The 25,803-nt window shown below is 41.0% G+C and overlaps 1 protein-coding gene across 4 annotated transcripts in view; it reads right to left on the bottom strand.

Moving 5' to 3' along the window:
* Window positions 1–1,149: 1,149 nt before the first annotated feature.
* Rasef (RAS and EF-hand domain containing) overlaps window positions 1,150–25,803 on the bottom strand; it is a 72,081-nt gene continuing 47,427 nt past the window's right edge. For 3 of the 4 annotated variants that reach the window (XM_063249434.1, XM_063249423.1, XM_063249450.1), the window contains 3 exons: window positions 17,884–18,003; window positions 11,340–11,416; window positions 1,150–4,186 (listed from right to left, as the gene is read on the bottom strand). In XM_063249434.1, the coding sequence (XP_063105504.1) occupies window positions 4,081–4,186; window positions 11,340–11,416; window positions 17,884–18,003 (303 nt within the window). In that variant the 3' untranslated portion in view covers window positions 1,150–4,080. Of the gene's footprint in view, window positions 4,187–9,455; window positions 11,197–11,339; window positions 11,417–17,883; window positions 18,004–25,803 lie in introns of all 4 variants that reach the window. The other variant, XR_010047726.1, reaches the window with a different exon arrangement.

Here is a 25,803-nt window from a genome sequence, read left to right as displayed (position 1 = left end):
TCTCTTCTTGGCTGGCTTTAAAATCTCTGGAATATAGAGGTTGTGCAAATCAAAGATTATTCTGGAATTTAATAACGGTCCTCCAGGAGAGGACTGTTAGCATTAGTGTCAAGTACACAGAGTAAATCTATTTCTACTGAATCATTTTTAAATAGCAACAATACATTCAACCATGCCTGGCATCCACCCCCAGTCTGGGTCTTCTTTGTTTTGCTCACCTAAAACTTTAGCAGACTTTAGTCAGGCTAGGAGTGACACAGCAAGAAACTGCAAAACCTGTGGGCAGAACTCCTCAAACTGTTCCTACCCCGCCCCACCCAAAGGCCCATGTATTAAAAAATTGGTCCCCAGAGAGCAGCACTATTAGGAAGAGACAGATCAGACTGGAAATCTCTGCATCATGTGAATGTGTGCCTTGAAGAGCTACTGAGACCACGGCACCTCCTCTTTTTGTTTTCCAGCAACATGAGGTCACAGCTTTCTCCACCATGCAGTGCCACTGTGATGTTCTATTTCCTCTAGGGCTGAGAACAAGAGTCTACTTTTGAGTATGGACTGAAACCTCTGAAAAGCTAAGGATCAAATTAAACCTTTCATCTTTCTAAAGTTATTATCTAGGGTGTTTTGTTACAGCAATGGAAAGCTGATTAACACATTACTCAATATTCAGTACTATTAAAGTTCTATACCTTGTGTGCACAGTAGGAAGTAACGGCTAAAAAAAGTGGCTAAGGGCAGAGCACATGTCTGATTTAAAATGAGTATGTGGACAATGAGGACATGAAGATGAGACCTCAAGCAGCATCACCTACTTGGGGTTCAGAAAGCTTCCTGGAGGAATCAGGTAAGCAGTGGAGAGGGGCGAACCAGAGAAAGGGACTGAGCCATCCAAAGCCTTAAGGACAGCCGGGGCACATTCTGAAATGTCTCAAGCACTCCAGCGGTCACACCCACGCCAGCCTCCATGCTACCCTGCTGGCCAAGATGACGCCAGGGAGCCAAGAACTGAGGGTCACACGTCGGTTCTTCTCCCCCATCAGCCAGCCTGGCATGGCCAGACAGACAGGGGTTGTAAAGGAACAGTCTCACACACACAAGTCCTGGAATTAAAATTACCTCAGGAATCTCTCCTGACAGAAAGAGCAAAAAGCCAAAAGAAGCATGTTTTATTGAATTTACAAGGCACAGAATATTTGTAGTTCCTTAGACAATCGCATTGCTATAAAAATTACACCATGATACAATTACTCATGAAGAGAAATAAACAGTATAAACAATATATGGCCCAAACTACAAAAGTATAAACCATATAAATCAAAATCATAAAACAATTATTCAGTTCTCAGAGGCCTACTTAATATATACATGTGAAATTTCTTATATGCAACAAAATCTCATAAAAATCATCACTATGAAGCCAATCAGTGTATAAATATGAAAATAAATCTTCATCTTTAACCTCAATTTTTCATTCAGCAGGGAGGCTATGTGGCTTGGATTTATGTAAATAATATCTAGTATTAAATAATCAAATGTCATATGTATCGTATAAAGCAGCAAGTGGAAAAATAAATTATGAAAACCCACAGGGCTTAAAGTTAACAGTGAAAAATGCCTCCTTATCTGACATTAGGCTCCATAATAAAATTAAAATATTACCCAGGGTATCAAGATAGCAAAAAAGAAGTATAGCATACTTGTATTTTAAAAGTTCTCAGAGGAAAAATAGAAACAAGGTGAGTTGCTTCTATAGGAACATGTAAATATATATAAATATATCAAGTAAATACATCAAATTAAGCCTAAGTTAAAAACACTGAATATTTCTTATTGAAAATACATTCTAAATTTGATAACACCTTCATAAAATGTGGATAAATAACCATGATCTCCCACCATGACATTAAAGGAGTATTTAGTAGCTTTTCTTTACACAGGATTGCTAACCAGAGATAGAAATCTCTAATTTGGATTACTTTGCTGAAGTATTTATCCCCACTTGGTTAAAAATGATGCGTTTGTCTATCAAAGGCACGCAGGTGATCTCCTGGTCAGTGTGGTGTGCTGACAGTACAATGCAGAGGCGAGGAGGAAGCTGGTACTGCTGCATTATTTATAGATTCTGAGACAAATACCATGAGACACTGGGGAGAAATAAATAAAAGTAACACAATAACACATATACTAATACACTCACTCTCAAGGCCCATCACTGAGGCAAATAACAAACGTGAAGCTTTGGTTTGGCCACACCATACCTCCCAGAAGAACCACTCCTACCCTGCATTTAGTTCCCACAAATGAGGTGTGGTTTTTGACCTGAAATGCAACCTTTTTTTTCAGAAACAAAAACATAAAATACAAAACTAGACTTTCTAGTAGCGTTACTGAAGATTCAACTTTCTAATTAAAATACTAAATGTCTTTGATAGCAAGAAAGCATGCTTTGAAAAGCTAAACGACGCTTTATCTTGTCATTTTCTATTTTAAAAAAATAAAGCTTGAGGAATTTAAACTTTGATCATGGAAACAACAAACACGAAATGACTGCTACACTAACTTGCTCCAATTTTCAACAAAAAGAAATGTTTTTGACTAGTATAACCCAGTAAATAATAGCTATTATTTAAGTTTTTCAGCAAGCTATGGAAGCCTGGGCCTGCATGACCTGAAGTCATCTACAATCTGGGATGGGAACATCTTGGACTGGCTCAGGTCACCAAAAGGTCGCTGGCATTTGCTGGCCAGCTGTGGCCACTGCTGGCTGGTTATGCTGGGGTACACATCTTGATGGGGAGGTCAGGGCGACTCAGTGGACTTTAGTCAACCATGAGCGCTGTTACTCTGCAGTGTTCTCAAGGTCCTCCGGAGCCACAGGCCACCCACGGTCATCTCAGCCCCTGTCCTCAGCCTCTCCTGGTCCCGGCAGCTGTATCCTCGGCAGTGAAAGCAGTGTTGCTCTGGGCACAGCATCTGGCAGTACATGGCTGTGTTTTCAACAGAATTTCTCATTGAATGTGGACTTTGTAACAATTCTGAGGTTAGAAAGTACTCCTTTTTATATATAACTTTTTTTCAAGCTTGATTTTTAACACATTAAAAATAGACTTTTCTGTTGCCACTGGAGCCTAACACTATCATCTTTCCTTCAATTAAATTCTGTTCTCATATCAGAAGTGAGAAAAATCAATACTGCGTTATTTAACAAAACAAGAAGCAGGAGTAACAGAGCGCTTCGCCAAGCCATCATGGGGCACTAGCTGATGATGGAAGTGCTGGGGCACGGACCGGCCGAGGCCACTCTGCCTGTCCCACAGAGGCTGGTGACCACCAACTCACTACTAGTCAGGTTAGCACGAGAATCCTCTCTGATGAGGGCCAACCAATCCAGGGACACTTGACGCCAAAGGCAGCCATCTCCTGCTTCCCATTTTTTGATGAGTTTTGGCTACAGTTCTGACAGGAGTGTGCTTTTTTTTTCTGGGATGTTGGAACATTGACATGGTGTCTCCTGAGGCTCTGTGAGGCCTGGGTGCCCAAAGCACTCACAGAGATCACGGTAGAGAAGAACTGAGGTTCCAGAGTGCTGGGAACTGCTAAGCTGGTCACCATCCAGCGTGTGGAGCTCGGAGCTCAAGCCCCTGAGCAGGAGTACCCCGAGGGCACAGAGCACCTGGGAAATGTCCCAAGGGCACAGGGTGCTAGAGGGGAGCAGGTGCTCCATCCTGAGGACACAGGAGAACACAGGGAAAAAAGTGACTGGGAAAGCAAAGGGGTGTGACAAGCGTATAAATAAACGCACTGAGTAGTTGAGCAGTCTCCTCCTCCCACCCGGAGGGCTCCACAGACAGCAGCTTTCTGTCTCTATCTTTTATTTTCTTCATCTTTAAGTCACTTGTCCCCCTGGGAACTTGGAGAGCTCTCATGGACACCGACACTAGAGACCTGAGACCACAGTTTTGACTTTCTGCTCCAAACTCCCCACGGGACAGTGTCAGCAGAATGCGCCACTCTGCCGAGGACCGAACCAGTCACCAGTGCAGTACTGTGGAAGACTTCACTGCCCAGGAGCTCGGGCACTTAGGCGTTGCAGCAGCTCTTCATTGGCGCTGACTTCCTGGAGCTGGTGCCAGCCAGGCTGGCGATGGACTTGCTGTCAGCCTCCTCCGTTCTTTTCTTGACTTCCCTAGGAGAATGAGGGTGGAGGAGAGGATTACCGAGGTACAAGTACTAGAAACACACACAGAAATATGGAGCAACTACATGAGCATGCTAGGCATTGTTTGAAAGTCTGTGGTGGGGGAAAAGTACTCGTGGTCTTCACAAGAAATCCACTCACTCTGCTGTGCTCCATTTTAAATGTAAAGAAATAAAGCCCAAAAAGATTTTAAAATTCTCTTAAGTTACACAAATGGAGATATGAGACTCACACCCCGAAGGCTGGCTCTAGTGCCTGTACTCTGAGCACAGGCCACGCATACACGTCCGCATGTGCACACACACACACACACACACACACACACACACACACACACACCCTACCCTACTCTTCCAAGGTCTCAGGGTGCTGTATCTTTGACACCTGCACAGTTCATTCCCTAGCACTCTGGACCTTGGCTCCCATGCCCACAGCAATGCCATAAACAAACCAAGGAAGTTGTCTTAATTACTTTTCTCTCTGTGCTCATACCGACACCCAACCAGTGGGCTGAGTTACTAAGCACACACCTTTAATCCCAGCACCACACACTGTAGACACAGCCACCTCTGAGAAGCGACCCCCCATGGCTGCATGAGGTTTTGGGGGACAGCCAGACATAAGCCAGAGCAAAAGTTTTACTTTAATTATACGCAATAACATAGGGCATAATGGATCTTTAAATCCAGGTGGGAAAATCTTTCTTTTGCTTCCTCCTTAGTTTCTTTGAAGAGGCCACACTGACAAGAGTCCTCCTCCAGTATCTTATGAAAGCCCCCTAAGGAAGTGTCCATTTAGAGGAGCTCATGGGGTATCTTAAGGCTCACCTTAGACAAGGTGCATGACTCTGTGGGTGAGCACAACAGTGGACCCCAGGGAGCCCCCATAACTCTGGCTGGTGCTCCCTCATCAGAGGGGGCTCTGCCCCTCCCATGGTCCAGGGCTCCAGTCAGGACATGCAAGCCCCAGGCCAGCCACCTTAGCCTCTCCCCTTTGAGGCTCTGAGCTGCCAATGTAGAGGCTCGGGGTCCCTGAACAGACAGAAACCACCAGCGTGCCATCGAGAGTGAGATGCTACACGAGCGAAGCCATGGGAGGAGAAAAGGAAGGAGGTCATAGCCCAGGAGCCCTGCGATTGCAAATGTGTGAGACTCCCAAACTGCAGCAAGCGATCTAGCCAAGGCTGCACTGTGAGGGGTTACACACAGTTGCTAAGCAAGTAAACCCTGGAAAGTTTATAAAAGAGCTAGCTGTTAATTGCAACTCTCAAAATACTGTGTGCTCCACAGAAACACAGTGTGATACACACTTCACTTCAGACCTTTTAGCTGCTACATTACAAAATGTAAGGATATGTGAAGTCGCTGTGATTAATATGTCTTATTTAACATAGCAGAGTAAAAACATTACCATTTCTGCATTGAAACATTCACAACACGCCATCACTTGTATGTCTTGCTGCTGGGTAGCTCTGAATCACCAGTGGAGCATGCATGACTGTCATGTCAGGGGACACAGGACAGGCTCCGCGGTAATAAAGACCTGATGACACAGTCCTGCAGGGACTCCTGGTTCCAGCCAACAAGAGTGTGTTCATCAATAATGTCAGTGAGCTAACTTACAATCTGCATACTGTCTGCAAAACCCAATAAACATTTAATACTCATTTCAAGAAGCTAGTGGCTACTAAACTGGCCAGCATGGCTTCAGAATATCCTGGTCCTAACTTCTGAAAAGTTCTGTACAGGAGTCAGAAGATATCTTAGCAGAAAAACAAATAAACAGACACTAACTCTCCCTGTAAGTCGCTAATAAATGCTGTGTTTTCACATTTTCCTTGTTTAACAGATACCTTGTGCACACACACACAACACCCAGCCGCTAAGTGACAGGTGGGCAGTGTCACCTAACCATCAGGCAAGGACACAAAGTCTAAAGAAAAGAAACAGAACCAACCCCACACCCAGAAATACTCAGTTCATACCTCGGCTCTGGGCCATCACATCAGTGGGCACTGGTTACGCCACTGCCTGAGATATTCCCATGTGTGGGAATTCATTATGCAGAACAGAAGATTCTATCTCAGTCTCTCTGACACTTAACAAATGCCCAGCCTATGCCTGGCTGTGGTGTCCTTACCCAGAAAGCTGTGCAGGAGAGGCAGACGTTTAAACTTCCAGGACAGGTTTCCTAGAGAGCACCTTACACCCTGTGTGGCAGGATTTGAGCATCTCCATGTGGTCTCTGACATAAGAAGATTCGTGAAGTAACAGGAATTCATCTGGGAAGGAGATCCAGGTGCAAGGAACAGTGGAACAAAGGCCGAGGCACCAAAGAGCATAGCCATGCTGGGCAGAGGTGGCCTACCTCAGACAGCACTCATGCCAGGGGAGGGGTGGCAGCCACATGCTCCGGAGCCCTGACTTTGCCCTGTAATTAGGACACTGACGTGTGAAGGAAGACAAGAGAAGGAATAGCAATGAGACTTTTGTTTATAAAGACCCCACTGATTGCAGGGTAAAGGATGATGGAATACTGGAGGAGAGCTGAGGCAGAAACTTCTGTACTAACCAAGGCAGGAAATCTGAAGTGCCAGCCAAAGGAGAGGGAGAGGGCCGTGTGGATCAGTAGGGTACACAACCACCAAGGAGCAGGTGGGGCTCGGAACCCACTGGAGGGAGAGGGCAGAAAGAGGAGAAGAGCAGAGGACTGAGGACTGGGTGACAGGAGTTGGTGTTAATTTTGCTGAAGTCCTGAAAAAAAAAGGCAATATAGAACGAGGAAGAAGATAAAGACACACACATGCTAGGATTTAGATATGTGGGGTCACTCTGCCAGTGCGACTTCCAGTCAGTCGGTCACTCCGAATGCACTTGTGCCGTTTGAGGAAACAGTGGTTCCAAAGTCAGCAGCTCGACAGCACCAGCTAGAGGTGGTTTCAGAATCCACGGGGTGGAGGATGCCCAGCCGCAGGCAGGCAAGTGAGCACAAAGTGGGATCCGAAGAGGCCCAGCCCATGTGGCAAACCCAGAGTCAGGTGGTAGCGCCTGACTACAGCATCCTCACAAGTAACGTACAACTCTTCCTTCTGGCAGGTCCAGTGGCTGCGATCAGGTACAAACCGCATGGCTGCCAGGCTATACATCTTCACCTGCTTAAACAGCAAAACTTACCTTCTGTGCCCTTATCTCCTACTGAACCTCACCCAGAGCTAAACACTTGCTAAGCTTTCATAATAACCCATTATTGAACCTGAAATCAAATATTAAGGGGGAAACTGTACAGCCACTTTTTCTTCCGGCCTTCTTTAATCTATGAAAAATGTAGGCATCCCCCAATGTAAAGAAATCAGAAAGATACAATTCCAAACCTCTAAAACAGTTTTAACACTGGGGAAACCAAGTGGCCTCACTAAAAACTAGTATGTGCTAATTGCATTATTTAAAAGTATGCACAATTATCACATACAAAAAAGAGAACAAGTATAACTGACTCAAAGTGTTCTTGCCTTCAGCTGATACATCACTCTGAACTTTTCAAGTTTCTATTTAGTTTTAGGCCATTGACTAATTCAGTGTTCACTGGACTTGGAACTGCTGCACAGAGGTTAAATCCTGTAGCCCTGGTGATGTAAATTTGCTCCCAACAGGACCGTGGTTGGGGCAAATGGCTTCCCTGCACTACAGGGAAACAGCACTTTCAGACGAAAGTCCACCGGGGATTGAGAGGTTTTACACAGAAAAGCAGTGGCTATTAACCAAACACATTGCCCACCCTTGAAAATCAAATTCCATTTCAGACAGCCTTGTAGTTTGTGTTTTCAGACATTAAGAAGAGTAGAGAGGACCATGCTGAGATCACGCCATGAGATGTAAGTCAAAGACTTAAGCGTTTTAGATAATGTGCACTTTTCTAAAGGCTGTGACACTTTTTAAAAGACTATTCTACCTGTGGAGACCATAACTTTTTCATTTAAGACTTCAGTACTTTGCAAAGCAAATGTGAAGGCAGAGAATAAAGCAGTCATCACATATTTGCTTTATTTATAATTTTAATATTCAACACATCACTAATATTAGTAGAGGTGCAAACTAGGCCATAATGCAGTGACAAAGCAAAGCCTTCACAAAAGCGTGTCAATATCATTGTCTAAAACTTAAAAAGTAACTATGACCTGACCACCACCCAGCAAAGTGCCCTTCTTATCAAAATGCCTTTGCACACCAGGTGCTTTGGTGTCTGCACTTCTTGTAAACAGACGCAGCCTGGCTGACCCAACAGGCTCTTGTGAGCAGATGGCAGGGGGGCGGCAGCAGCTCAAGATTAGATAAGACAGACAATCCACTCCACACTACAGGAAACAGGGCACTTTGTACCCATTTAACTTTAATGAGACAAATGAGCACTGCATAGGAGTATTCAGTGGAGTTGGGCTATCAATATAGAGAATCACATACTGTTACTGGAAAGGAACTTAGAGACCGTTTTATTCAGTCCTCTACTTCATTTTAAGGCCCTTTAAGCAAGGCAGGAGTTTATGGATGGTTTCATAGCTGTCTGGGGTAGATAAGAGAACAGACTTGGATCCTGCTCTGACCAGTCTTCCGTGGTGCCCGGCCGTGGTCAGTCACTACATATAGCTCAGGCATCTCTCACTGAAATGGCTGGTACCACAAGGGATTTAAAATCGGAGGTTTTGTGGACTTTAGAATATATGTATAGAACTTACCAGCTGACTATCACAACCCAAAAATCCAACATCAAAAACAGTGCAAAATTCAAACCTTTCTGACCACCAATATCTGTGTCAAAAGAGTTCCAAACTGTGGAGCACTTTGGATTTGGGACTCCCGATGAAGGACAGTCCACTTGCCCAAGGCCTGACCAGTGCCCTGTCCTCTGCGCTGCGTGGGTGCAGTACTGTGACTCTCCACAGCCTCGGCGAGGCGGCACCGGCCCTGTGGAACAGGGGTCAGCCTGCGGGTTCTCTCCATCCCGGGCTGCAGCTTCGTCTCCTCCCCCAGGGGCTCCTAACTCCACACGGACGACATGCAATGCAACTACTTGAAAGAGTGAAAACAGACCAGCTGGACAAGTACTCCCTCTTTAGTGAAAGCAAACACCCCTTCACTGAATCTCCAGCCTCTCCGTAGATACTTGTTTGGCCAAAATAGCTGGCGTGCCCGGAGCATGTGGTACCCATTACTGATCTAGTACAAAAGGCATAATTGACTCTTTTTAAAAATATTTTACTTACTGCAGTATTGAGAGCTGAACCCAAGGCTATCACACTAGGCTACAACCTTAGCCATTTCATTCTGTTTTGTTGTACAGTAACTTTTTTCACCAAGTTGCTCAGGCTGGACTGGAGCTTGTGATCCTCCTGCCTCAGTCTCCCAGAGTTGGGATCATAGGTGTGTACCACCACACTTGTAGGGAGCCGAGTGACAGGCATTGCTGCCTAGATGTCTCTCTCTCTCTCTCCTATGGGCACTGCGCCTGCCTACATTAACCATAATCCTCTTCTGCTTACGTCACTTATCCGGATGTGATGGTAACCCTGTTGTATTCATCTGTTTAACCTCTTCCTGTCCCAGCTCCCGCCCTTAGCCTATAAAAGGTGTGATTATTTTCTCAATAAACCGGAGGCTTGATTGGGTTAACATCAACTTGCCTTCGTCTCTTTTTGTCTCCCCTATGTCTTTTATTTAATCCCCGTTTCTCCTCCAGGAGTTCCGAACTTGTTGATCTGCAGGCCGGATCACACACTCAGATGCTTTTTGACAAATGTGACAAAATTCCATGAGTCTACTACTAATCACAGGCCAAAAAACAAAACAACAAAATAAAAGTGTAGTAAAAATTCAGGTGAATCTATACAGGTTTAACTATTTGTCTTTGTTTTTCTACCTATTGTAGGTTACACTCGAAGTCAAGACAAAGAACACTTTCAGCACTGGAAAGCGAAGTGCCCATGTATCTTCAAGGTGAAAATACAGGTGCCGAGGGTGAGCCCTAAGCACCCACCAATCCCTACCGCAGGCCCCAGTCAGGCAGGACACCTGAAGCCTCAGGACCTGTTCCCTCCCTGGCTCCTGGAGAGAAGACACCCACCCCGGGCCCTAACAGAAGCCTTTCTAACAGAGTCCAGTCCACCTGCTCCTGTGACACCAAGTCATGAACTGAAGAGCACATTGCAAACACTGCCGAGCAGTTCAACTCTCAATGTCCACCAGCAGGAAAGGTCAACGATCACAATGATTCTCGCAGAATCTCAGTCAGAAACAGAATCATGCCTAAAATCATGTGTTCACTTTTTCTTTAACTAGGTATTGTCCTGAATTTTATGAATGCTTTGTTTTCCTGTGAGTGATGCTATACTATCCTTTTAGTCCAGTAAAGCATCATTTTTTTCATTTATGGCAGAAAAACCAAGCATAGTCTGACAGGTGACATCATGTCCTAAAAGCAGCCCAAGGATTAAAGCAAGAGCATTTACTTCTAAGTCCTTGAACGATACAATTTTCATTCTAATCTGTACTCCCAAAATGCTATGATTAACATCACTGCCTTAGCTTAATAATTACCTAGAAATAATTTTGATGGAGTGATTCCAACTGGCATGATACACAATTTGCTTTGCTGTTTTTTTCTCCCTTTACCCAGGAAAATGTCATGATAGGTAGTTTAATTGTCATAATTCCTGAAGTTTACAAACCTGGTTCCTGGTGACCACCCACCCATACAGTCATGGCAGCGTGTTACAGAAACGACAGCACCTCAGAGCCACCTGTTTTGTTACCGTAAGGATCATTGGCAAGTGTTCATGGTGAACAGGCGGCCGTATCAGTTTCTCTAATACCCATGCGCATCTGTTTCCGTGATGGAAAGAGCGCACATGTTCCAGTGTCTGCTCTGGCTCCATGTTATGGTCAAGATGCTTGATGTATGCATTAGTTAAATGAAAATTCATGCCTGTGTCTCACTCGGAATAACTGCTATGAAGACAAAATATGCAAAGTATTAATTATTGGAACTCTCCTAACCTGTTTTGAAACTGTTTCATTATTTGTTTCTCTTTAAAAAATAAAAGAAAACTCAACCCTAAATCAAGCTTTCTGCACACGAGGCGAAACCTTACCGGGCGAGATGGAGGACAGCTTCCACAACATTGGAGCCATCTTTGGCACTCGTTTCACAGAATAACGCCCCGTAGGTCTGCAGAAAAGAGACACATGATTCAGTCAGGCCGTTCACGGGGGTCCTTGAACTTTTAGGTCATTAAAACCAATACATTAAAATATTTTTCTATTTAATATGGAAAGAGTAACTAATAGCTAAGAAATCCAATTTAGTTTCAATAGTTTAAATCTGCGCACAGTAAAACTAGGAACGGTCCCTTTCAGTGGATTTTTATTTTGTGTTAAAGAAGCACAGACTCACAGGGTTTTTTTTTGTTTTGTTTTGTTTTGTTTTTGTCTTTTTCGTTTTTATCAGTACCGGGGATCAAATTCACGACTGCCTGCTTGCAAGGCAGGCGCTTATGCCGCTGAGCTAAATCCCCAGCCCCTACAGACTCACGTTTTAAGATTCTGCTTCCACCAATCATATACATGCTACCAAACATTCTCTATTCACTTGGAGATAGATGAAGTAGCAGCTGGGGATGGGACGCCCCTCCCAAGTTTGCTTTTGGCAGTACCGAAGGCCTATTCCACACACAGTCATTTTCCTCTTAGGGTTCGGCAGCTAAAACCTGGGCACATTCTGTATTCCTGTGTCATCCAACCTCCGGCAGTGAGGTACACTGTGCATGTGATCAATGATCATGTTGTTCTGCTTTGGGCCTTTCAGGGCCTCTCTCCCTACCTCTTCAAGTGATATTCAAAGACTTTCCATGGAAAACAAAGCCCTCCTTGATGTAGCTTTGGCCAATCTTCCAGCTTTATCTCCCACCATATCTCCTCCCTCATAAAGCTGTACTTACCCTACACTTCCCTGTGTTTATGCAATGTCCCGAATTCCCACTGACTTTCAGGACTTCAGTACCTACTCTTTGATTACCTAGGCCATGCTCTAATTCCACCAATCTCTTCACCAGTCTCTTGCTTAATTGTTGACTTTTCCTTGAAGTTAATGTCTAACACTGAAAAGTCTATTTCCAGTCTTAAATCTCCCCAGTGCGTAATAACTGTTATAATCGCTGGAGTTACTTTTGTGTGTCTTTGTCTAACCAGTTGAAGACACTTTCTCTTAATAGAACAGAACTGGATGTACTACAGACCTGGGCGTGGGCCAAGTGTTCCTCTGTGGGACAAGAGAGGATTTATGGTTGCTCTCGAGTAGGCACAGAGGGAAAAAGACTCCACAATGAGCCTTTAGCCAAATGCCCCCAAATCCACAGAATAAATGAGTATATCTAGTTATGCTGAGGCTTTCACACTCAGGACATTACAGGGTGGATCTGAGACTGCCTTTGAGGAGGTTGAAAACCAAGGGTTACATTAGCCCCAGGTATGTAACACTGGTCCAGTGGGTCCAGCCATTACTTTTCTACTGTACATTTATACTTCAGCATAACAGGGGTCAGCCATGCATCTCTGTACTTTTCCTGAGGAATATGGGAAACAATCTACATATTTACTGACTTGGTGTTATAAACAGCAAGAAGTACACACGTGTGCAGGAGTGTCAAAATGGGATTTTTACCCATGTTATGTTCCACCTAACTCTGTTTTGTGTATGTTGACTCAAGCATCAGAGAAGGTTCAACAGTCTCACACCACTTCAGGCCTTACTTTTTAAAAAGTTTTCTTTTCATTTTTCTGATAGAAACAGCCCAATTTAGTACAGTGGTACATAAAAAACCGGATTTGCAAGTTTTATAGGAGGTCAAAAATGAATCATCAGATTACTCATGCATGGATGATGAAGATGATCCGTTATGGTAAAATACATGCTGTTTCATAACAGAAAGTAGCGTGGGATGAGACAGTGATGATGATGATGATGATGATGATGACTGTGATGTTATCTACGTGAGCCAAAGTTCCTATGACAGTGACATGGAGTGAGAATAACTGACACAGACACAAGGAATGCAGACCTCTTTGAGATAAAGAAAACAACAATATTAGTTCCATATTTAACTAGTCAAAATGTTGTTAAATGGTCATGGAACCAAATGGAGTGATCCAATGTTAAAACTATGTCCAAAAATACAGTGAGGGTCTTGACAGGGTGAAAGGTACTGAACAGAACATCAGCATTGTCATTTAGTGTTGGAAATTTAAACAAACAAAATGCTGTAAAATGCTATGAAATACACAAAGGCTGAAATGCAAGTAAAATGTTCTGTGTGCCCCAATAGCCATATTCAAAAATTTATTTATTATAACACCTGACTAGTTAACTACAAGCATTCGCAGGACTGTTATACTTAGCAGGGATTTCTGATGGTGATTGCAGGAATGTCAAAGACTGGTGAAAAGCAGTGAGTCAAAATATGGCATAAAAATGTATCCCCTTGTAGACGTAAACACTTATTATGCTTTAAATTTAGATACTGGGACTTGTCCTAAGGTCCTTATTCATATAGTAATAAACCAAATGATGTTGTGAACAGACTTGTTGCTTTCATCTCCCAAATTAATCAGCATATGACATTCAACAACTGGCTTATCAACTTCAATTGATGTTATATTTGCTAACACAGCACAAGTTGACCAATGCATGAACTGTACCCAGGAACAAAGCAGAAATTCCAAATGAAATACTGCAATTTCAAAATAGAAAACTATATAGCACAAACTTTGAATTTCAAAGAGATATAACATTGGCCTCATAAATAACAACGTAAAATAAACTGGTGCTGCTGATGTCAAACTTGCACCATGATGGAAATACTGATAGGGAAACCTTAACAAAATGGAAGCCTGAGATAAAAACTTTCTACAACAGGACCCAAGATGGAGCAGATGGGACTGATGAATTATGCAGAAACTATGAGGTCATTTGAAACACAAAGCATTGGCCAATAATTTTGCTTTCCTTGATCCTAAAAATTTTGGTATAAATAGTTTGACAGTTTACAAAGAAAGTAACAAGTGCAAAATACCATAGAGAAATTTTCTTAGAGGCCTGGAACTGGAGCTCATACAAGATCATTTACAGGAGAGGAAAAACAAAATGTTTCTGCACAGGGAACTATACAAAAATATTTTTGTGGAACACACTGGTGAGCTGACAGGTGAACAGGCAAATACCACATCACAAAGGCCTGTTATGAAACTAGGGTAACAAAAAAAATGTCAACTGTGCCCCACCAGAAAGTACAGGACAACAAACCATATGTTATACCTGTGTAAGTGATACTTGATCATGGGACATGCAGTTGTCAGGTTTGAAGACTTGGGTGTGACAGTTGAAGCTTATTTCTACGGGAGACTTTTTATTTACATAACAGTTCACATAGGTTTTTATTTTTAATGTTAATTTTTAGCTTCATTAAACAAGTAAACAGCTGATGTGAAAATGTTGCTGTCTATTCTAAGTACTAATTACATATCTGATACTGTATTTTATTGGTTTCTTATTTCCCTGCTAAGTGCATGTTGTACAATGTACTAGGAAGCTCCTAACAAAAGAGAAAGAGGACAGAGGTGGTAAGATTGCCCCATAGGAGACGAAAGTTAAGTACACGTGCTGTCAGTATGAGATACATGCACAGAACATGCAGTTGTCTGTATGAAGACTGCCGTGGGTGTGACGGTTGAAGCAAAGCTTACTTTTCTGGCACAATCGTACTAATAGTTTCAATGTAATTCATACAGGAATTTATTTTTTATGTTATCTTTTTAGGTTTTGTAAGCAAGTATACAGCTGATATGAAAAGGTTGATGTTTATTCTAAGTACACAATATATAGTAAGAATACTTTATCGATATTTTATGTTTTTGTTAACTACACACTGTGTAATATAAACAGCAAAACCAGTGAGATGTCAAGTATGTCCTAAAAAAATCAGGAGAGCAAAACACATGTGCTGTCAGTGTAAGTAATAGATGTATACAGAATTTGCTGTTGTCACATGTACAGACTGCCTTAGGCGTGATAACTGAAATAAAAAAATTTTTTTGGAAAAGTGTTGTTGGTATTTTGATTGTGGTTCATTGTTACGGTTTGCGTCTAGATGTCCCCCGAAAGCCTCATGCACTTTGAAGTGGGTTTTTTTCCAGAGGTCACTGAATCTAGATTGATCAATTTCTAGTGCAATATTGGGATTAAGGGAGGGTGATCGCTGGATCAGCCCACTGATTGGATTGGCACCAGCCTAATCCCAGCAGTCTGGATGGGTAGAAAGAGGCTTGTCTCCTTTTTCTCTTGATGTCTTTGCTGCCTTCCACCACCATGAACTGTTGCCCCTCTGCCATGTGCCATCCTGCCTTCGACTGAAACCTATGCGAACTGTGAGCTAAATAAACCTTTCCTCCTTTTAACTTTGGGTGTCAGGTATTTTGTCCTAGCAACAAGAGAAAAGTAACCAAGATACTCATATAAGAATTTATTTGTGTTGCTCCTTTTTAGATTTAGTATACCAACCAATTTTGAAGTTTTATAAATAACATTAAAAATTCAATACTTCATTTTTGCAATATTTTTCCTGGTACATACTCATTATTTAATATAATAAAACTCATAAAATTAAAATTAATAACTCAACAGTAGAAATACAGTAAAGAATAAACATGGATCTGATACACCCTTGTTTCATGCCTTGATGACAAAATTAGTCTTTTTGTTTTGTTTTTTGTTGTGGAAACATTCGTTAGGCTGTCCTTTTAAAAAACAAAGGATAACAATAATAGAGAATTTCAAAAAAATTAAAAATTAACACTAGTTAATTTATTGCATATTGTTATAATAGTAGTTGTTCAAATTACAATATTTAGGCATAGAACTAAAATAATCAAACAAAGAAAACATAAACTTCATTTTGATGAAGTAAAGAGATTAGTAGAACAGTTATCTATCTTTGTGGTATAGTTAGTTATCTATCTATCTATATATGTATACATATATACATATAATCTTTTTCTTTCTTTTCTCTTTTCCCCATCCCAATTGTTCTTTCCTTTTAAGCACGTTCTTTCCCCTTCAATTTCACAATATCTATTGTATATTTTGGAACTTATTTACTCTTTCATTTTTTCACACTAGAAAAATATGATATTTACACATATGAGTCTGATTTATTTCACTTATGGGTATAGTCTCAAATTGCATCCCTTTACCTACAAAAGCCTCAAGTTTATTCTTTCTTATAGCTGAGTAAAACGCCATTGTATAAAAATACCAGATTTTTTTATCCATTCTGCAGTTGATGGGCATTTATGCTGTTTCCAAGATTTGGCTATTACAAATTGTGCTGCTTTAAACATGGGTGCATATATATTACTGAGGTATGATGTTTTTAATACTTTTGGGAAGATACCCAGAAGCGGAATAGCTGGGTTGAATGGGACCACCAATCCTATATTTTGAGGAATCTCCACCCTGATTTCCACAGTGGTTTTGCCAGTCTGACAAAATCAGTCTTAATGCTTAGGAAGCAAATCTTGTAAACTCTGAGCAGCAGTAAAACTCGCAGGTGGCCAAGAACTACCAGCTCTGGGAGGGCACACCCTGAGTATCTGTCTCCCCCAGGCAGTGAACTCTGCAATGACAAGGACCCGTCACTTTTTCTCTGGTCTTTGCTCAGCATGTAAAGAAGTGTTTGTCACACAGTGGATACAACTAAGCATGTGTTGAATGAATCTCCCTGCATTTAACAGTTTCAATTTTTTCACATTTGTTTTGTAGTTCTAGAATTTAAAACAAAATTTTCCAGCTTAAGACAGCAAAAGTGAAAAAAAATGGCAGTAACATGAAACTTCATTTTTAAAGCTCTGTTCATCTGCCGGCAAGTCCTTTCCTGGTGCTGACACCAACACCAACATCAACGTTAAATCTGTGTGGTACAGCAAGGTGCATCTGAACTCCTCACAGTAGAGTCATGCAAGGGTCGCAGAACATGCTATCCCAGTGCCCGTGACAGTAGAGAAGCACTGTCTGCAGTAGCAGTCTACGCAGGAATAAACTTAACCCCACATAAAAACTCATAACCAAAAAGGTACTCCACCTTAGAACAACTATTCCAACTAAGCACAAATTCCAACTAAGTACAAATCTTTGAAAATAATATAAAAATGGCTTCTAAGTCCCTTTGCTCTGATGAGGCACTATTCCATCTCCTGCCCCTTGGCATGGTAACCCTTGGAAACCAACTCTACCTTTTCAAAATACAAGGTTTCATGGCTAGGAGAGGTTTCCCAGAACTGTGTGAGAGGACAAGAGCAAAGACGACAAGATGACTCCAGCTCATCTCTGTCAAGGATACTCAGTGCATAAACTGATGATGCAGCCGCTGTCCCTTCCTGAGAGACTTGTTCCTCGCTTACACCCTACATCTGCTGTGCAGCAGGCAGGCAGTGTGAGCTCTACAAGGAGAGCAGGACTCAGTCCCCTGAAACAGGGTGAGGGTGGCCAGATAGCCTCTTAATCACAGGAAGCTAAAAGTGCAGACTGTTGATTCCAGATCCACTCAGCCCCTCCCTCCTCTCCCATCTTGGACCCCTTGTTCTTACCATGGCCAGTTTTTCTCCAAAATGCCCTGGCACACATTTCCGTCCCTCTAAAGTAGCAGTGTCACGCATATCAGACTTGTTTCCAACCAGCATGATAGGAACACTCTCAGGAGATGCATCCTAACACGAAGAGAAAAATTGGGCATGGATCAAACACTAGACAAATTACAGTGACAACAATGATGATGGCAATAGCAGCAGTAGCTACCAATCCAGGGGCCCCTGTGTGTCAAACGATGCAAAGTCTGGCGAGTCAAAGTGTGTAACTGTAAACACACTTTCCTTGCATTCATAATCAATGAAAGCCCTATTTCAGAGGCACAAACTGAGGATTTATTATCACTGTCCAAGTCTTTCAACCAATTGTAATATTACATGTATTTATGTGACATTTAAGATATTATCTTTAAACCCCAAAATATTCACAAACACAGTCATATATTTTTTTTCCTACTTAGAGGTGAGAAAACTAAATTCAGAGAGGTTAATAAGACCATGTAAGAACCAGGGCCCATGTCCACTAACCCTGTGATCCTCTGTTACACAATGTTCCATCCTTGCATTAATGAACAGGGTAAAAGGAACTGGGAATAACTGGCTTTACAGCAAAAGAATTAGGGATCTGGCTTTTCCTGTGCACCCCACCAGCCCAGAGGAATGCCATGCCACCCTTGAACCTTGCACCTGTGCCACCACACTTTTCCTGTGTGCTCCTACCAGCCCAGAGGAATGCCATCCTGGCCCACTGCCCTCAGCGACCCTCCCCATCTCCTCATCTCCTCCCCAGACCAAGTACTGCTGTTGATGCTCAGCTCCCATTCCCCCTCCCAGAACCTTGAACTGCAGCAGATTAACTGTACTTCATTGATGGGAGACTCAGTAGCCCCTCACCCAAACAGAAGGCCTCAGCAGGCTCCAATCACTATGAAGAGTTTGCCCCTAAAATGGAGGTCTTCAGAGGCTAAATAGGAGCAGTAGCAAAGTTCCCTCCAGCTTTAACACCTTGGAGAGCTTGGCAAGGGATTAGGTGACTCCTTCCTCCACATAGAGAACATCAGGCAGGTTGAGGAGTGTGCCAATAAGGGCTACCCCAACTTGGAGAAAATTAAAAGGGCTTATGAGATACCCAGTGACACAGTAGGGTCTCAGCTGAGACAAACACTACAGATAGGAGAGCTGGTCACCTGTAATAAACCTGAAGACATAGCAACAGCAGGAACTAAGAGTTTACTTACATCAATAGTCCTAGGCTAGTGAGCCCAGGAAGAATATAGGACTCTCCCAACAGGCCCAGCAGGAGAAATTCAGGTGACTGGCCCTCCTCTTCATTGTGGTACTCAATAATCAGACAAACATCAACCACACAGTAGGACCCTAAGTATGTCAGTAGGACATACTACTGACAGTTGTGACTACTGGGGTTGAGAAACCAAGTATTAGCCCAAAAGGTGAAAATGACAAAACAAAAAAGCAAAATGCAATCTCAAATATCTAGTCCATCAGGAGCAAGAACAGGTGAAATAGAGAACTTAAGTCATATAACAGAAATCTCTGAAAAGATAGCAAATGAAATAAAGAAACAAATCCATGAGGCTGTAGAGAAAATCAAATTAGAAATAATTTCTCATGTAAAGACAGAAATAATAACCTTAGTAAACGAGTTGCTCAGCATAGCTAGAGAAGAAATAGATTAAAAAAAATACAGGAGCATGGGAAATTGAACCTTGAATGAACAATACAGAAAACATGCAGAATTCATAAAACAAATTCAAAGAGATATCCAAGAAATAAAAAATTCTATTGAAGGGGCTGGGGATTTAGCTCAGCGGCATAAGCACCTGCCTTGCAAGCAGGCAGTCGTGAGTTCAATCCCTGGTACCAGAAAAAAGGGAAAAAAAATTCTGTTGAAACCTGGCAAAACCATTTAAATGAAGCTGGGGATAGAATTTCAGACCTTGAGGACAGGATCACAGACAGGGATCATGAAAGGATAGAAGTTTTAAAAACAAAACAGCATGAAATGTCAATCCATCCAGCAGCTTCAAGATGATGCCAAGAAAAACAATATAAGACTAATAGGCATCAATGAAGATGCAGAAATCAACATAGATCAGTAAAATATTCACAGAAGTAATAGAAAATTTCCCCAAACATGGGGAAAAAATCTTATATACAAATAAATGAAGCATATGGAATGCCAAAAAATCACAACCAACATTAATCTACACCCAGATATATAATAATTAAGATCCCAGACCTACAACATAAAAACAGAATACTAAAAGCTGTTAGAGAGAAGACACAACTCATCTAACAAGGAAAGCCCATTAGAATTACGGCAGACTTTTCAGTGCAGACCTTCAAGTTAAGATGAGCTAGGAGTAAAGCAATTCAAGCCCTAAAAGAAAACAAACTTTCATCCCAGACTGTTATACCCAGAAAAAAATTGTCTTTCCTTTAATGGAGAAACAAGATACTTCCATGATAAAGAACAACATAATAAAGAAGAAATTCATATCTACCAAACTAACCCTAGAAAGAGTACTAAAAGACATGCTATAAAGAGATAAAAATGACTTCAATCTCCAGAACAACAACATAAAGAAACCATCAGGCAGGGCAAGAAATTAAACAAGGGAGAAAAGCAGAAAACAAACAACAGGAACATAATATGACAAAGTTAAGCCAGTACATAAGTTATATCCATAAATGTAAATGGCCTCAATTCACCTATCAAAAGAAACAGGTTGGCAAAATAAATCAAGAAACAGGATCCCACAATATGCTGTATACAAGAAACACATCTGACTCTAAAGAAAAACCTATAGATTAAAAGTTAAAGAATGGAAAACAGTATTCCATGTAATAGGAACCCAGAAAAAGCAGGAGTAGCTATTCTGTTTGCAGACAAAGTGAACTTCAAGCCTAAAATGATTAAAAAAGATAAAGAAGGCCACTACATACTTGTTAGTTGAAAACTTCATGAGGAAGAACTAACAATTATAAATATATATGCACCAAATACAGGAGCACCAACTATATAAGACAAATACTAACGGACATGAAAAACCAAACCAAGAACACAGTTTTAATAGGGGACCTTAACACCCCACTGTCACAGAGAAATAGATCAACTAGACAAAAAGTCAACAAAGGAATAACAGAACTGAATCATACCTGTGAGCATACTGACTTAGTGGATATTTACACAGTGTTCCAGCGAACCACATCAGAATATACATTCTTCTCAGCTGCACATGGGACATTCTCCAAAAGAGACCATATACTAACCCATAAAACATTCTTAAGTACATGAAAAGGGACTGAAATTATTCCATGCATAATATCTGACCACAGTGCACTGAAACTGGAATTCAATGGCAAAAGAAATTGCAAAATCTGCATAAATACGTGGAAATTAAATAACAACCTTCTGAACAACCACTGGGTTACAGGTGAAATTAAAGAAGAAATAAAACAATACCTACAATTCAATGAAAATGCAGATACAATATACCATACCCTGTGGGATGCAATGAAAGCAGTCCTAAGAGGCAAATATATAGCAATAAATGGTCACATTAAGAAAACAGAATGAGCACAAATAAACAACCTACTGTTACACCTGAAGCTTCTAAAAAAAAAAAAACAGCAAGTCAAATCCAAAGCTCATAGAAGAGAGGAAATTGTAAAGATCAGAGCAGAAATTAATGCAATTGAAACTTTAAAAATACAAAGAATTAACAAATCAAAGAGCTGGTTATCAACAAATTGATAAACCCCTGGCCAACCTTATGAATAAAAAGAAACACTCAAGTTCACACAATTAGGACTGAAAAGAGGGAAATTACTATAGATCTTAAGGAAATTCAAAAGATCATGAACACCTATTTTGAAAATCTCTACTCACATAGGGTGGAAAACATAGAAGAAATGACAGATTTCTAAAAACATATGAACTACCAAGGCTCAATCAAGAAGATACAACAATTTTGAATAATCCAATATCAGCTACTGAAATTGAAAATGTGATTAAAAACTTACCAACAAAGAAAAGCTTAGAGCCTGATGGATTCACAGCTGAATTCTATAAGAAATTTAGAGAAGATCTGATGCCAATACTCCTTAAACTATTCAATGAAATTGAAAGAGAAGCAACCCTTCCTATCTCATTCCTGGAGGCCAAGTATCACACTGACACAAAAACCAGAGAAAGACCCAGCCAAAAAGGAGAACTACAGGCCAATGTCACTAATGAACATTGATGCAAAAATTCTCAATAAAATATTGGCAAATAGAATGCAGCAAATTATCATGAAGATTGTACATCACAAACAAGTGGGATTTATTCCAGGAATACAGGGATGGCTTAACATACACAAATCAATAAATGTAATATACCACATCAACAGAGCTAAAAGTAAAAATCACATGATCATTTCAATAGACACAGAAAACGCTTTTGATAAAGTTCAACACCTGTTCATGATAAAAACCCTATAGAATCTCGGAATAGATGGTATCTGCCTCAATTTCATAAAGGTTATTTATGACAAACCAAAAGCTAACTTTATACTAAATGGACACAAACTGAAAGCCTTCACTCTAAAATCAGGAACAAGACAAAGATGTCCACTATCACCACTCCTATTCACTATGAAGCTGGAAATATTAGCCAAAGCAATTAGACAAGAGAAACAAAAGAAATACAGATAGGAAAAGAAGAAGTTAAATTATCATTATTTGCAGATGACATGATACTTTACATAGAAGACCCCAAAAACTCCATTGAAAGACCACTAGAGGTAATAAACAAATTCAGCAGCATAGCCAGATACAAAGTAAACACTCAAAAATCAATAGCATTCCTGTACACAAACAAAAAACTCCCTGAGAGAGAAATTATGGAAATATTGCCTTTCACAATAGCATCTAAAAAGATGAAATATTTTCTACAATCAACCTAACCAAGGATGTAAAAGACCTATATACTGAAAATTATACTACTCAAAAAAGGAGATTGAAGAAGGCATTAGAAAATGGAAGGATATTCCTTGCTCTTGGCTAGGAAGAATTAACATTGTGAAATGGCCATACTCCCAAAACTGTTATACAGATTCAATGCAATTCCAATTAAAATATTAACATATCTCACAGATCTAGAGAAAATATTCCTAAAATCATTTGGAAACCAAATAAACCTAGAATAGCAAAGGCATTCTGGGCAACAAAGGCAAGACAGGAGGCATCTCAATTCTTGACTTGAAACTATACTACAAAGCCACAGTGATAAAATCAGTGTGGTACTGGCAAAGAAATAGATCTGAGGATCAATGGAACAGATTAGAAGATGAAAACACAATTATAAAGACACTTAGCCACCTTATATTTGACAAAAGGGCTAAACATGTCCACTGGAGAAAAGATAGCCTCTTTAATAAATGGTGTTGGAAAAATTGGCTTTGCACATGCTAAAGACTAAAACTAGATGCATGCCTATCACCATGCACTAAAGTCAAAATGGATCAAAGACCCAAATATTAAAACAGAAACACTAAATCTACTGAAAGACAAGGTAGGTAGAAAACTTGGAGACACAGGGGTAGGCAGAGAATTCATGAACAAAATGCAAGCCACATGGGAGATAATTCAAAGAATCAACAACTGGGATCTCATATTATTAAAAAGTTTTGCACTTCCAAAGAAATCACCAACAAAGTAAAGAAAACCCACAGATTGGGAAAGAATTTTAGCTAACAGGCCCTCAGACAACAGACTTATATCCAGAACATATAAAGAATTGAAAGTCATCAAGCCCCCAAATTCAAAGACCCTCTCCAAAAATGGACATCTGAGATGAACACACAGTTCTCAGAGGAAGATACACAAATGGCAAATAAATACATGAAGAAATGCTCACCATCACAAGTCATTTGAGAAATGCAAATTAAAACAACACTGAGATTTCAACTCAGCCCGGAAAGAATGGCTGCCATCGAGAAATCAAATGATAATAAATATTGACGAGGCTGTGGGGAAAAACTAACACTTCTCCATGGTTGGTGGCAGTATAGAATGGTGCAGCCACTTTGGAAATCAGTATGGAGATTCCTCAACAAACTAGGATTGGAAGCCCCGTTCAGTCCAGCTATTCCCCTCCTGGGTAGTTTCCCAGAAAAATTGAAAAAGTCATATCACAGTGATATATGTGCACCCATGTTCATAGCAGCACAATTTGCAATAGCTAAATCTTGGAAACAACCAAAATGCCCATCAACTGCAGAGTGGATGAAAAAGACATGGTATTTTTATACAATGGAATATTACTCAGCTATAAAAAGGATGATCTTGAGGCCTTTACAGGTAAATGGATGCAACTGGAGACTATCCTCATAAGTGAAATAAACAAGACTCACATGAGTAAATATCACACTGTCTCTCTACTGTAAAAAATAATAAAAACTGAAAGGATACTAAGATCCAAAATGTATAATGCATATTGTAAAAATGAAAGGGAAGGAAAGTACCCTAAAGGACATAACTGTATGTGTAAGTATGTAAGATAGATGACCATATTACTCAATTTTTGTTGGATCATGGAACAGAATGGTTTGCACTGTCAATATCTGAGTGTCTACCCACTTTTTATGCTTTGATTTTGTAACTTGGATTGTCAACCATTTCTAAGACGACACTAGTGATTTCTTAATGTTATTTTTTGAATTCTGTATTACTTTTTTGTATTTTGTTTTATTTCTTTAAGTAAGTAAAAAATTTTTTTTAAAAAATAGGCATCTGCTAATCATCTGTGGCTAGCACACAGAGCACTGCAAACCAACAGCAACTTAAAAGGCTAAGCACAACAGCATATTGGGCTAGAGTGGCTACACAATTTTCTACAATTCTCACTTCAAGCAATGCTGATTTCAGGTCAATTTCCTTAACCTAGGTGCAAAACCCAAGCAATTCTTCAGCTATCACAGAATGAGACTGCAGTTTCAAAGTTCTACACTCACTGTTCTCTTGATTACAACAAAAACAAAATTTGAAAGTCCTAAAAGGTCAACAGTTTTCTCATAAGAAAAAAAATCAACTACTAACGCCTCAAAGTAATAGCTTCTAGGGCTAGATTTCCCAGATCAACATATGCAAAATGCACTATCCCGGCATGCACCAGGGCAGGGATAATGGTACTTGGGGTCGGGGAGGACTGCAGAGCTGGCCTTCACTGGAGGTGTGCGATCAGTCTCTCCAAGTTTCTACCTCAGTGTCCTCATCTACAAGACGCTATGGGTTAAAAGGCACATCCCACCTAGGCAAGCAATGACAAGGATAAAAGACGACCAGCCCACGTAGAAAAACAAGCCTCTACTTCCCAATCAAGAAAGCAGCGCCCCCACACTCCCCATCCACACGAGGGACTCTGGGTGCTTGCTCAGTTGATGATGCACCCAATGCAAGACCAAGACCTGAGCCTCAAAATAAAATCATATCTGACTTCCTTTCTCTTCTGAAAGTGCTCTTTACTAAAGGCCTCAGAAGGAAGCGAAAGCAAAGGGAGAAGGGAGCAAAGCCGACCCCAAAGCCTGCTGCTCCCTCCAGTGCTGTGCTCAAACCCAAGCTTCCGGGTGACATTAGGGCCAGGTACTTACTAGTGCTGAGCACCTAAAAGGCCTCCCAAGGTCACACAGCGGGAGCCTGACACCTCCGTCCAGCCTCCCTGAACAAACGTGGCCTTCTGGAGAAGCTGCAGGCTGCTCCTTCCTCACAGCTCCTATGCCTGCCTTCCTTTTGCTTCTCCAATGTTTATCCTGTCTTTATGTTTGTTGTCTGCTGTCACTAGACATTTCCTCCACTAGACCACAAGCTTCAGAGGACACAGCACTTCATTGTAGTGGTAGGTAAATCTCCAACACCCAG

This window comes from Cavia porcellus, unplaced genomic scaffold (assembly GCF_034190915.1).
Source record: "Cavia porcellus strain 051 isolate PalLab524CR breed Dunkin Hartley unplaced genomic scaffold, mCavPor4.1 scaffold_1, whole genome shotgun sequence".
NCBI classification, from domain to species: Eukaryota; Metazoa; Chordata; class Mammalia; order Rodentia; family Caviidae; genus Cavia; species Cavia porcellus.
This window is presented reverse-complemented; position numbering and strand designations above follow the sequence as displayed.